The sequence below is a fragment of the Stegodyphus dumicola genome, chromosome X1 (genome assembly GCF_044657685.1).
Source record: "Stegodyphus dumicola isolate Sdum_Otavi_A_Nest chromosome X1, ASM4465768v1".
In the NCBI taxonomy this organism is placed as follows: domain Eukaryota; kingdom Metazoa; phylum Arthropoda; class Arachnida; order Araneae; family Eresidae; genus Stegodyphus; species Stegodyphus dumicola.
The window spans coordinates 233,402,505-233,417,075 of NC_140780.1; the positions used below are offsets into that span (position 1 = coordinate 233,402,505).

Sequence of the window (14,571 nt, forward strand, 5' to 3'; positions counted from 1 at the left end):
AACCCGGCCGGGCGGAAATTAATATAAATAACTGCTTGACATGTTGGGCAGGACTGGACATACACCCTTGTTAACTTTTGCAGTTCAGGAAAGTAGAATGCCTTGCGTACGCGTTGGATAGTTTTTCGAATATGAGCATGAGAAGCTAAAGGGCTGTCATGGAGCTCCTGCAGGATATTTAATCTAAGACTAGCTGGGATAACAGGTCGAAATTCGTTGTTGGAATTCGTAGTTTTTGTATAGAATAATAGACCATCTATTAGTTCGTAATGGGCCGCCCTATTTCTTATCGCCACAATATCTTGGTGGCTAAAATTTTCAGGATCCTTCAAATACTCATAAATGCTTCCAAACTCAGGATCCTTACCCAGTTCGGTTATTACAGTTTTTCGGGAATTTATTGTACATGCTGTAAGCATTGCCACCTTTACGGTATTTCCTTGTTCGTCTATTTTAATTCTTGATAGGGCATCTGCTACGATATTTTCCTTTCCAGGGGTATGCTTGATTACCAGATTATATTCTTGCAGCTTGAGTGCCCATCTTATTTAACCTGGGGGATAAATTTTTCCCTGAGTACAATCTAGTTACCGCCGCATGATCAGAGTACACTGTTATCGGCGCCTTTCCAAAATAGACTCGGAACTTTTGCACTGCTAACAGAACTGCAAGTGCCTCTCTCTCGGTCGCGGAATAGTTTCTTTGTGTTTGATTTAAAGTTTGGCTAAAAAATGCCACGGGCTGCTGATTTTGCGAAAGTACCGCTCCTAACGCATAATCCGAAGCATCCGCTGAAATTTCTAAATTCTCATCCTTCTCAGGAAATTTCAACACAGGGGCTTGCGTTAATGCTTGTTTTAATTTTTCGAAAGCACTATTGGCTTCGGCCGTCCACGAGAATCTTGCCTTTTTCCTTTTTATTTTTAACAATGGCTCAGCAATAGCTGCAAAATTTTTTATAAAGGACCTATAATATGAACAAAGTCCTAGAAAAGAAGAGAGCTTCTTTGCCATGTTTGGAGTCGGATACTTTTGTACAGCGATTATTTTTGATTCATCTGTCTCGATCCCTTTTTGAGATATTTTGTAACCTAAATATTTTAATTCAGGGGCTGCAAATTTGCACTTTTTGACATTAACTTTTAGACCGGCCTCATTTAATAATGAAAACACCTGTCTTAAATCCTGTACATGTTGGTCGAGATTATCACTAGTAATAATGATATCGTCTAAATAGATAAATGTGGACTTTCCAAGAACAGGTCTTAACACAATGTCCATGCATCGCTGAAATGTTGCCGGGGCCCCTGAAAGGCCAAACGGCATACGCAAAAATGCATAAGTGCCAGACTTGGTTATAAAAGCAGTCTTAGGCACGTCCTCAGGCCTCACTTTTATTTGAAAATAACCAGTCGTTAAGTCTAAAGTCGTCATAAATTTGGTTGATTTTATGTTCCTTAGAATTTCTTCTATAATCGGTAACGGATATACCGGATATTTAGTTATGGAGTTTAATTTACGGTAATCAATAGCGAATCTCCATCTTTTTGGATGCGTCAAAGGATAGTCATTATTTTTCTTACATAAAACCACCGAGCTAGCATAACTACTTGAGATGGGCGTTATGAACTTTTTACGTAGCATATCGGTAATATGCCATTCTATAATTTTTTCCTTATTCTTATCATACCGGTATGGTTTTTGATGAACTGGCATTGCATCTCCAGTGTCAATACTATGGTTAGTAACCTGAGTAAATCCTGGAATATCACTAAATAACGAAGCAAATTCACTTACCACTTGTCGGATTCTTCCTTGCTCGTCATTAGGGAGGTGGTCAAGTTTTAACATCGGCGGTTCAGCGTTTTCTGTACGAACTGGTTTCATTGTCAGCTTAAGGGATGCTTCATTAAAATCCAGCGTAGCTTGTGCTTCTGAAAGAAAATCTATTCCTAAAATTAAATGTGCTTGCAGATTCTTTACTATAAAAAACATCACCTTTACTTGTTCGTCCTTGATACGGATATACAAAGGTACTTTACCTACGCACTTACATTTTTCTCCTTGCGCCGCTAACACTGTCGTATTATCCGCATTATATATGCGGTATTTGCGAAAATACTTCCTAAAAAACTCTTCTGCCACACAGGAACACTGCGCGCCGGTATCCAGGAGTGCGGTGGCTGGGATATTATTCACCAAGACTTCAATCTTCGGAAGAGTCAAATTTTTCACCATTACTGTATTTAACTTGTAGGAAGAGGGGTTTTCGTGGCCTTCGGATTTCCGCACCCTCTCGTCAGCAGAAATCCGTTTTAGTTTAAATTATTTTTCCTTTCCGTGCTTTCCTTCTTTTTCCACTGGCCTTGAGACTTTTTTCCTGGGTTGCTATTGACCTGTCGACGATCGCCGGCTGTTTTTGAATGCTCGGGTTTCCTTGCCCACTGATTCGCTTTTTCTCCGTGGCCATGTGCTTGAGTTTGCTGTAGTCTTGGCGTACCAAATTGGTTTCGCTGTTGATACTGGCGTCTTCTTTCGACGTCCGCCGTTCTTCTACTTTCAAACTGGATTGCTAGCTCAAATAACTTTTCCAGTGTAGTCGGATTTCTTAATTCAATAAAGTCTTGCACTTGGGGCAGTAACCTCGGCAAAATCACTTGAATTATTTCAGGATCCGGACGGTTTCCATACAAGAGTTTGAAAACGTGAATTTTTCTTAAAATAAAGCTCGAGAGGTTTTCGATTCTTTGTTGATATATACTGAAAAGTTCCGTTTCTAATTTCGCACGATCCCTTACAACAGGGAAGGCTCTTAGTAGGGCAGTCTTGAAATTTTCGTAAGTATAGGTGGGACTTCCTGCTTGACCCAAGAGACTTCTGCCTATAAATTTGAACAAGTTAAGCGCTTGGCCCCTCAAAGTGCTGGTAGCTAAGGTAACATTTTGAAACTCGTGCACGGGGTAGAGCATGAAGTGGTCATCCAATTTTTCCAAAAAACTGGTTACCGGTGAGTTTGCCTTAAATGTTGCTTCTGGTTTCATCGAAGCATGCATGGTCTGGACGATGTAACCAAATCCTTCCAGGGCGGCAGCTGACATTTCTGGATTCTGAGCCGTTTCTGCAGGCAGCACAGGTTCTTCTTGAAACTCGGTTATGGTTATTCTTCTTCGTTGGGCACCACTATCAGGGTCAAAACTTTTCGCGATTACAATACTTCCTTTTTACTTCGTACAAGGAAGTAAAAAGGACATGCCTTCTTCAATATTTCAAGTCATCTAAATATAAAACAGTCAGTATATGTTCATATCAACAAAATTATAATGACCCATTACCAGTATAACAGTGGCAGTTATTATATACATATCATTCGGTAAGCATGCTGAAACATAACTTTTATCAGGAGAAAGCATTTTACCATATGTCAACACCAAACTTATACCCAAACGATAAAAGTAGTGGCCGCACTAAAACACAAACCGAGATACTTTTTTATGCGATGACAAATTAAAAAAAGGACATGCTTTCTTCAATATTTCAAGTCATCTGAATGTAAAACAGTCAATATCTGTCCATATCAACAAAAGTATAATGACCCATTACCAGTATAACAGTGGCAGTTATTATATACATAACATTTTGTAAGCATTTTGAAACATATAACTGTTACTTTGATAAAGTATTTTATCATGTTATCAGGGTCAATGTTCCTTCTTACCTTCTTCGGGAACATACAAGGACCTGACTCGGAACAGAGAGCTTACTAAAGCTATGTTCACTAATTGTGGTAAGTAGACAGGATACACATGAAGGGTATACAAAACCCTTTATTTTTCTCTATATACAATAACTTCCGTACTTCAGAATACACTGACCCGCTACTTGGGGTCTAACGTAAAAGTATAAAAATAAAACTAAACTCTAATTTAACTTTAGAATAATAAACGTGGAAGATTGGCCTTATATTAACAGGAAGGCGTATGTAGTACAGATAACTGAGAACACTACAATACGTTTAAAAGTTATCAAGAGGATTAAAACCTCTGGCCTGGAAGGCAACAAGCAACTGCGTAACTTCTAAGGTAAGCAGCCTGCTTCGAACTCACTGCTTCCTCTCTCTCGCTTGGCAAAAAGCCACAACTTAAATACTTGACGTTCGCCAGACAACTTTGCATAAAAACCTTAACGCTTATAATTCTGGCCGGAAGTAGAAAATAAGAAGTGATAGTAAAGATTCAAAATAAAAATAAACGTTAGTAAAACTTAAGATCCTTACAATGTTAACACCAAAATTATACCCAAATGATAAAAGTAGTGGCCACATAAAAACACAACGCAGACACTTTTTTAGACAACAAATTAAGGGCAAGGAAATGAATTTTTCAATATTTCAAGTCAATTATAATGATAAAGAATCTTACCATATGTTAACACTAATTTGATATCCACATTAATAATAAGGACCACTTAAAATACAACCCAGACACTTATTTACATAGATGCATAGAAATGAATTTTTCGTTACTATTACTTTTCAAGTGATCTCAAGGTTAAACAGACAGCATACATGAGTACAAACAAAATAATAAGGAATTCACAATAATGTGTAACAGTAACTGTTAGATGCGAAAATATTTTTTCAACAGAAATAAATCTGAACTAACATCACTAGGCTTTGCAATTAATTTTTTGTGTCTTGTTACATGCATTAAAGTTACTAAACTTACTAGTCTATGAAATACAGCATCATTTGAATTAAAACCTACATTTTTTTTAAATGTTTAATTGCTAAACACCCATTATATTTTTATTTATGCTTTAAAGTTTTCAATTTGCGCTCTTTTGCAATGCTTTTCTGGTTTAGTGTATCATTCTTTAATTTGCAATAATTATTTAAAAATGTGTTCGTTGATGACCAAAGAATCTGCTTTAACACTTTCTGTGACTCATGAGCTTTAGGGCAACCATCTAGATTTAAAAAAATATCATTTTCTATCAGTATCCCCTATATCCCTCTGATTTGCAGAAAATAAAAATTCATTCTCAAATTCTTCAGATACAAGCTTTTGAATAACAACATAATTATATATTACTGAATTTAGTACATCAGGATGAGGATATAGAAGTCCTCTATCAAATCTTTTTATCCAAGACTGTCCTTCATTTTCTACAATTAATTCTTTATCAATAGTTAGATTGCCTTTACAAATATCACAGCTTAATAGTTTCACAACTTTATAACTACAGTAACCAGCTATATACATTAAAATTGGTATGTCATTTTGAACATTTTGTATATCTTCATTTGTAATAGTTATTCTTCCTGAGAAAGTGCATCCAATATTTTCTTGTTCCAGAGATTCAATACACAGGTTTTTACAATTTAGATAAATAGGAATTCCTCCATACTTTGATGATTTAATAACAGTTGGCAGAAGACTTTGTAATCTTAATTTTGCTTCAGTTTCATACACTTGCCTTATAGAAATATTATGTTGTGAACCAGCCAGCTGTCTATATTTTCCAAATCTATTCTCTAGTCTGAACTTTTCCTGGTAAAAAGTAAGTAAATTTTAGTTCTTCAATGCAATACCTTGCCATTTCGAGCAACGAATAGCTAGTATGTGTTAATGCAAAACGTGTTTCCTTAGTTAGTCCACCACTAGAACAGCCTAAAAGTTTCCACTGATCTAACCACTCAAGTAACTTATTTAAATAAATATATCTAACATCATCATTTTGCACAGTTAACGGCTTTTGATACTCATTCATCTTATGGTGTCCTTTAAAGATACTTTTGACATTGACTATTGACCACCATGTAGATATAGTTTTAATAAATTCAGCTATTGTTTCGTAATTTAAAATACTATTTTCTTTACCAATAACCATTATTGCCTCTGCAAGACGACTGTCAAATATTTGTAATGCAAGCTTGACATTTTGTCTTTCCAAATTGGTTGGATACAGAGCTTTCAGAGTCAAACCATAACTATATTTTACAATTCTGCCTGCCTCTAATGAATGGAGACTTTTTATGCATGCAAATGCCGCTGTTTCGACCTTGGAAAAATTTTCAAAATTTGGATAAAATAAACATTGCCCAGAAGTTTTTTGATTTATCCAGTTGTTCCTGACACACTTCAAGATGTGCACTGAGTCAATAACAAAAAATAGTGGCCGAGATAAGTCTGCAGGGTTTTTATACACAATACTAATTTTTGGAGGCATACAAAATAATGACATGGCTTTTTTATTTATTGAATTATTGTCAGAGACAACTGCCACAATTCTATAACCTATATTTTCTAAACCAATTATAATTTTCTTAAGATATTGATACAGATCCTCAGCATTTAATGATTTAACTGGTAATATATGTGCCACATCCTTGAAAGGTGATAATAAGCTACGTATCATAAAAACATAAGCACTTGTAGCAGCTTTTTCACAGTTGTACGCCATGCCACACAAATTTCCTCCTTTAAAATTGAAACATGAATTTAAATGCACTTCATCCATCATAATAATTACAGTTTTATCATTTTCTTCTAAATCCTTGCATCTTTGTTTAACATATCCTAAAAAGTCATCATTAAATTGCTCAGTAATAGGATTAAGAGAAAAAGTTGAACAAATTCTACGAATAGTACGTGGATGGGGAATAGAAATGTAACCTGAATGTCGTAAAAACTTGTATGCATGCGGTGAGATCGAGTTTAACAAACTGCAAAAAATAAGTAAATCTGGAGTATATCGATACTTCTCTTTCTTTACATTTAGTTTATTTACTTGCTCTGAAAGGAAGTTCAGTTCAGTTTCTTTTTCAGGTAACACTCTTTTCAATTCTGAAAGCATATCATCCACAATTTGTATAGAATTCTTAATATATTCTTCATTTTGTAAGTTATGAGACAGACTTTCAACTTCCTTTAGTACTTCTAGAAACATATTTACATTACTAATTTTTAGAGGGAAAACAAATTTACCAATAGATTTTATAGCGATGTTTTTAATATAAACACATACTGTTAAATCCTCATTTATTACTACCGATTTCTGAATTTCTGGAGCTGGGTCACTTAAAATATCAAGTAACATAGTTGAATTTTCAGTATGTACAGTTGTCCAAAATGTTTCTAAAATCTGATGTTCTAGGCAATTATTGAATTCAATTAAACTTTCAAATGATCGTTCATTATCATACCGTTCTTTCATTTTCAAACTTTCTTCTATCGCTTTCTCCAGGTATTTCTCTTCTAAACGAGCTTTCTTCTTTTCTGGTGACATTCTCGATACAGAATTTGATGACATGTAGGATGGGCCATCAGGGAACTGAGAAGGTATGCAGCCTTTTTTCAAACGTGGCCTAGAAATTGGGGCTTTAATTAACTTCGCTGATTTCTCATCATACATTTCGATTTCTCGTATTATTTCACCTGATCGAAAATGTAATTCACATACCTATAAAAGAAAATATTCAAAAATCAACTTGTTGTGAGTACAAAAGTTAGATGCATGTTCATATTTAGTAACAGAAGTCAATAAGCCCTATGATTTAAATAAATAATTTGGTACATAAATACGAATTAAAAAACCAGTAATATCATTTCAATTACGTATATAATTTCTTTAAGTAATTTGTAAAATCTGGAATGCTCATCATAATGATTACAGCTTTATTTACATTTAAAGAAAATTATATATTTGAGATAATTGTTTATAACAAACACTGGTTACCAAATACAATTAATTACCTTAAATGCATCATACCAAACTTTCATATATCATTACAAAAATTTTAAAATGAAACCTATTATGATTACTTAGTAGTTCCTTGTCATATAAATTATGATAAATTTGGAATAACTACAGAATCTGCCTGCACAGTATACTAGAAAGCATTTACAAATTATTGGCATTCATGTAACTACTAAATTTAGAATTATTCCTGTTATATGGAACTTTATTTCATTCATAAAACTTTGAAGGAAAATATTTTTTTGAAATGATTAAAACAGGCAAGATTAAAATCTTCAAACATAAAACTTCTTACCCACAGATCAAAATCTAATATCGTAAGCATAAACATCACATACCTATCAATAAAAGTAATAAAAAAATGTAAAGATACAAAACATAAAAAATGCAGTAAAATTGAACTTACTCTGGTATGTTTAGTAGGTTGAAAGCCATCTTTTCTTCGTAGACTCCTTATCCATTTCATCCGGAGTTCAGTCTCATTTGGAAACTTGAATACAGCCACTTTTGGTCCATTTTTATAATTACCACGACATGTGGCTACAGCACATTTATGAGGCATCGTATGAAATTATAAAAGCACGAGACAATATAAAAACTCTGTCGCTAACGCAAATAACCGCTCCACGTTCGTCGCTCTTGGCTCAACTACGGGGCTTTGATTTTGTTTGAAGGAGCGAGGTGAGTCAGACGACTACCTGTGACGTCAGAGCTTCCCCTTGCTTCAGTGTCCCGGCTTCCTTCTATAAGGAGGTGTTGGAAATACTGCTTAGGCAGCATAGCCCCAGAATAACACTGCAGTATTGCAGTTCATCAACACTTTCAAATCCAGCAAACAGACAGTCTATGTAAGTAATTTCATGGTTCCACTAAATTATTATTTAAATACAAGCCAGTTCTCCTTATAAATTTCTCCATGAAAGCATACCTTTTACCCGATAGCACTCATATGCTTTGCAAAATTCAGTTAAGTAAACAAACCCTCTTATTCTTAACAGCAGAAAGTAATGAACTTTACTTCAAATTGTACTTTTTTTTTTTTTTTTAATTAGCTTAAAAAGCAGAATCAGTCTAAAGATAAATCTCTAAATATTTTTGTAAATAAGTCCAGTGTTAATTAGCACTGCGAAACTAGAATCCGATCAAATTATTTATATATAGCAATGTTTCCCAAACTTCTTAGCTTTGCAACTTACACATATATACAAATTCTGTCTGAAAACCATATCATAGTTTACAAAAAGAAATTCTTTATTGTGTGTTAGTGGCGAATTTGTTTATAATTTGTTATATTATATATAATCATGCATGTCATAGGTTAGGTTTAATACAAACTTCCCGCACCTGTACCTGTATAGTTATTTAGAGTGATCAGAGTGGTGGCCATTAGTGACCAAACATGTACCACAATGGCCGAGTGGTTGTTGCACATGCCACTTCTTGACAAAGAACCTCAAACATAACCATTTTTCTGTGCTATACAATGTCCTTCAAGGACCCCCAATGCAATTTTGATTCACTGTAATATGCCATATTTTACATATAACAGCAATGAAAACACCAATATGTGCTGAGCAAACACCATACTACATATTGTAAAAATAATCCAACTTTGAAACCAATTATTATAAAATTAAAAATATGAAACTGTAATTTATGAAATAAAGAGCAATTATGATCTAAAGGGTATCAAAATTTACAAAAAAAAAAAAAAAAAAAAAAAAGAGCTTAATATTTATTTGTTTACTTTATTAAACATTTCTTTCAATGTAAGTTGTTTAAGTTGCTTTGTTTTATGTGCTAATACTTTCTCTTTAATTCTATAAACAGACATAATTTGTTGTTCAGTTACAAAGTTCCATTGTTCAAGTCCTGTAATTGCTGTGTCGAGAATACTGACTAACTTGCCAATCGAAATTTTTTCATTTTCAATAACCTCTCTGTCACTTTCTTCATTATCGGAAGTGGTATTTTCTGGATCTAGAGCAATACTACAGATTTTGCCGTTCGTTAATTGATTGATGATTGGGGCATTGTCATTGCAATGAGAAACTTCTGCTGCTCTGCACATGCGTAAATGCATTACGTAAATGTGTAAAGCCTAAAAAAAAATTGTGGCTTTGAGGTCAGGATTATAGATTATTCTGGATAGTGGATGTCCGGATTACGGACTTCGCGCTGTATTATGTTATTAACCTCTTCGTCGTCTGTTACGTGTCTAGCGCGTTCAAATGAAACTTCCACAGGGTGGCCGTAACGTGCCTCAAACGTTCTTCTACATTTAAAAACTTTTAAATGTTTAAAATGCTTTCTAAATGTTTACTTGTTTGAGTTTTTATTTTTGTTTGTTCTAATACCTCCTAGAGGGTAGCACTAATCAGGCATTCTATTTGTAATTGAATTTACCCCGGGTTTTATGAATATTCACGCCATTTTACATAAGATATAAGACAATGAGAGATGGCTTCAACATCTACTCAGCAGAAAAAGAGAAACCATGAGGTTGTGAATTGGAAAGACAAGAAGGATATACGTTTAATGAGTACAGTCCATAATAACTCGATGATTGATGTTGGAACACAGAAAAGAACTGTAAAAAAACCAATAATTGTAAAAGATTACAACAACAAAATGGGAGGAGTAGACCGCCTGGATCAGATGTTATCAAATTATCCTGTTAGAAATAACCAGAGATATTATTTTTCTATTATGCTTTATTTCCTTATAATTTTACTTAACATTCATTGACATTCATCCACTATGAAAGTCATGTATGGAAAGTTATGATGTACAAAGAAAACAACATTACATGCAATGAAAAACGGCCCGCTTGGGGGAAATTTTCGCGGACGGGAGAGGACGCCGAAAGGGTTAATGTTACAAAAATTACATACTTGCGTAAATTTCAGCAAATAATAAATCTTTTTAATTGCATTTTTTTCATATCTGTAATATTGTCTACTGATTTACTTATTTACTTGTTGGTTTCAGGATATAATTTTAGGGCTCAATTTCTATGTAATTGAATTAGTCACCACATGTCTGTATACAAGTCTCTATTTCTTCCGAGTCCAATATCATTTGTTGTTGTCTTGTCTGAGGTGTCAGTGCAAAGGAGTCGGATAGGACTGAAAGTATCCAGAACAGCCTCCATCACATCAATAATCTGTGAAGAATACAGGAGTTGCTGCGACGGAGCTATATCTATATTGAAAAGCTTGGCTAAAAGTTGGATTTCAGTACAGTAAGGACAGATATTATAATTTTTTTGGCCATCAGAAGATATCTTCATTCCTTTGAAGTGTTTTGTCCTCAGTCTGGCTATGGTAGTTGAAATGACACAGTTACAATTTAGGACAGAAATGGAATTCTTATTGACCTATTGGGAGGTAAGTATTTAGCTGACTATAGCATTAGCATCGGTAAGGGTTAAGCTATTGGAAAGTTGAGAACTATTTCAGGCATCGTTGGCAAGGCCCACTCATTTCCATATAACTATTAACATGTGCTGGTATCCACTGTAGTGTGCAGGTCCTTTGGGCTGAAGTAGATTTTGTTAATGAGCATGATAATGTCCTGGGTAAGTTGAGAGCTTCCCCTTAGGAAGGCTTGGAGCACAGATTTAGAATCAGAGAATAATAAGAGGCCACTGGAGTTCTGGACTGCCTTAAAAAGGTAGATATCTAAAGCCTTTCTTGATGGCCATGAGCTCGCAGGTATAATTTGAGACATTTTTACCATCAGGTATTTTATGGGATTCAGATTCACCATTAGCATGAATGAAATAGATGCCAGCACCACACCTGTCGAGATCTAAGTCGGAGGAAACATCTGTATATGCAATAGCTAGATTTTGGGCCGAATTTGAAAGTTCATTGATGACGTGGATGCCTTTTTCCTTGATAATTGCAGCTGGCTCTTTTTTGTTAAAAGGTTGCAACAGCACAAGCAGTTGTAAAGGATTGATAATTGCTTGTGCAAAGGGACTGATTGAGAGAAGAGGTTCTTTAACAATATCAATATCTTCATGCTGTAAGTTGATTTCTCTCCTGATTTCATTGTTGAATTGTAGCGTGGAGAGCCGTTTTGATCTTCCACCAACATCGTTTAAATTGTAAAAATAGTTCAAGAGCAACGCAGATATTTAACAATTTCTCCTTACAGTGGCATATGAACAGCTAATAGCCCCTACGGGAAAAAAATTGCTCCCAATACTTCTTATGATTTACCACATTCCAAGAAAAAAAGTTAGAAATAATCAAGGTTTTTTTCGGTGATGACGATTTTTGCGGTGCTGCATTAATTATTATATAAAATAAACACACATTCTTATAGGGTACTAAGGTGGAAAAGCCATAACAGAAATTTTTTCAGGAAAAATATGAATTGTCTTTTGCTTTGCCATAATTAAATACACCACCACACCACACCACACCCTCTTCTTTCACTTTCTGTATTATTAAGTCAACCAAGTTTAAGAAAAGTGAAAATTGGAACCACAGTTAGTTTTTAATTCAGCTTTGCTGATTTGGGGGATACAATTTTTATGAAATTTTCTTTTTATCATGGTATGTATGAAGGGCAAACAAATAAATTGATAGAGAATAGGAGCATGCCATGGAAAATACAAAATTAAGAGGTAACATGCAAAATTTAGGGTTAAAGAACGAAGCCCTCAATTATGAAAGATTTTAAATAAAATTTTATATTCAGTTTCATATGAAATTTGCCCCAATCGATGGATTTTATCATAATACTTATTACTTACTATTTTTAAGAATTGAATAAATAACTGGTTAAGGTAGATAGCAGATAGGCAGAACAACAGGCAAACACAAGAAATCATGTCACCTCATAAATATGAATTATTAAAAAATTTTCAAAAAATATATAAGTAAATAGCATCTGTGTTGTTTTTATATGTTGGGTATGTACTCAGTGATGATTACAAGATGTACACAAGCATCGTCGTTTGTTCTACATTGCTCATCTACTATTCTATATTACAGTTATGATTAAAGATAATAATAGATACAGTTACAGTTACATATATAACAGCATCCCTCTTTATAACATAAAAAATTAGCATCTTACTTACAACATACATTTATATTGAAAATTTCATGAACAAAATTGTTTGACTATATAATTTTTATAAAATGTACAAAAGCTGAAGTATTTCCCCCTCTGCCCCTCCATTTAATTTCTGTAATGATCTTGATAATCTCCAAGTCCCTAATTTTCTTTTTTTTTTCTATCAGCTCTAAATTCTTGGCAGCTAGGATAAATATTATGGCTGGTTAATGTTAATAATAAAACTGATGACAAAAGGCACCATAAATAAATAACAGAAAATCCTGATTTGTTAAAATTTGCATCCTGTTATTTTCATTTCTGCAAAATCATTTATTAATTTCCTCTATGTGCTCAGCCATCTGAACTTCAGTGGATAGCAGTAATACACATGAGTGAAAATAAATGTATAGCAAATTAAAATTATGCACTTTTATGCTTTTCTTGTTTAATTCATTCAATTTACAGACCAGTGTTTAACAGCAACTGACGGCTGAATAAGACTGGATAGGACAGGATCGTTTGGGTTACGGTAATTTACACAACAGCTATCTGTTTTAAGGAAGAAGAAATACATTCGTGAAGGACTTTCTCAGGGAAACAGACTCGTTACACATGGGGGAAACATCAACTATCCCACAGCACAAAACAATATGCATATACACACAGAACATTATAAAACATACAATCGGGCAGTAAAAAAAGGGTTTAGACTTTTCAATTGGTTATGGCAGAGCACACAAGGGCTATCTGCCTGTAGGGAGAAATCTTATAAGAAAGTAACACCTAGAACAACATAAACAATATTCTTTCATAACCAGTAGTCAGTGGGTCTTGTTGTGTGTAAACAGAATTGACTACATATCTTGGATGCTTATGAAAAAGTATTTGACAATAAACTATTAATATGCTCATAAGGATGCACCATACTAGAAATCAGGTAATACTTACCATACATAATTTTAACACTTCACTATAAAACTCTGCAGGAGTAATAATTGTACCTAGCACCATAGGTTCAAAGTATTCTGATATAATATTTGGATCAGGAAACTGAAAATAGTGAAACAGTAAAGTTTAGAAATGAAGGAATGTGTTTTTTGCTCGCATTTTACAAGAAAAATCAAAGTAACTATAATATGAAATGTTGAAATGTCCTACTTTTAGAGGGTTTGTTATAGTAATCTCTTCACCTCCATATGCTTTTATGTTTTTCTCACCTTTAATTTTAACTAGAGAGAAAGTAATAAATATTATTTTACAAATAAAAAATGAATATCATACTAGGAAACCAAATAAAAAATATTATTAAAAAAAAACTAAGTCACAAAAAAGGCAGATAGAAAGGACAAAGCAAAGTAAAATCTAAATGCAAAACATTATAAAAGATAATGACCTTTTGGCCAAAAAAATTTGATTATGATAGTTAAATGAAGGGCTTGTCATGGCAAAGCAACTACTGCATATATTTAGGATCCAAAAAATTGAAAAGAATTTCATTTGAAGTAATAAAATGATTATCAAGAAAAGGAAAATTGAATAACACAGAATTCAGCTAGGGATAATGCAAATTTTCATGTTCTAAAAATATTATTTTAATTATTTTCAGGCTCACTCCTGAACTCAAAAAAGGCAGGTTCATAAATTCTTTATATTTCACTTAGATTATTGACAGCAAGAAGTTTTATAAGATTTTATATATCAACACAAATATAATATAATATACCTGCAGTCTTCAGA

At 33.7% G+C, this 14,571-nt stretch overlaps 1 protein-coding gene across 2 annotated transcripts in view; it reads right to left on the bottom strand.

Moving 5' to 3' along the window:
- waw (Translation factor waclaw) overlaps window positions 1–14,571 on the bottom strand; it is a 166,188-nt gene that overhangs the window by 36,507 nt on the left and 115,110 nt on the right. For both annotated transcript variants that reach the window (XM_085807117.1, XM_035366146.2), the window contains exons 13-14: window positions 13,993–14,063; window positions 13,783–13,884 (exon numbers count right to left, since the gene is read on the bottom strand). In XM_085807117.1, the coding sequence (XP_085663243.1) occupies window positions 13,783–13,884; window positions 13,993–14,063 (173 nt within the window). The remainder of the gene's footprint in view (window positions 1–13,782; window positions 13,885–13,992; window positions 14,064–14,571) is intronic.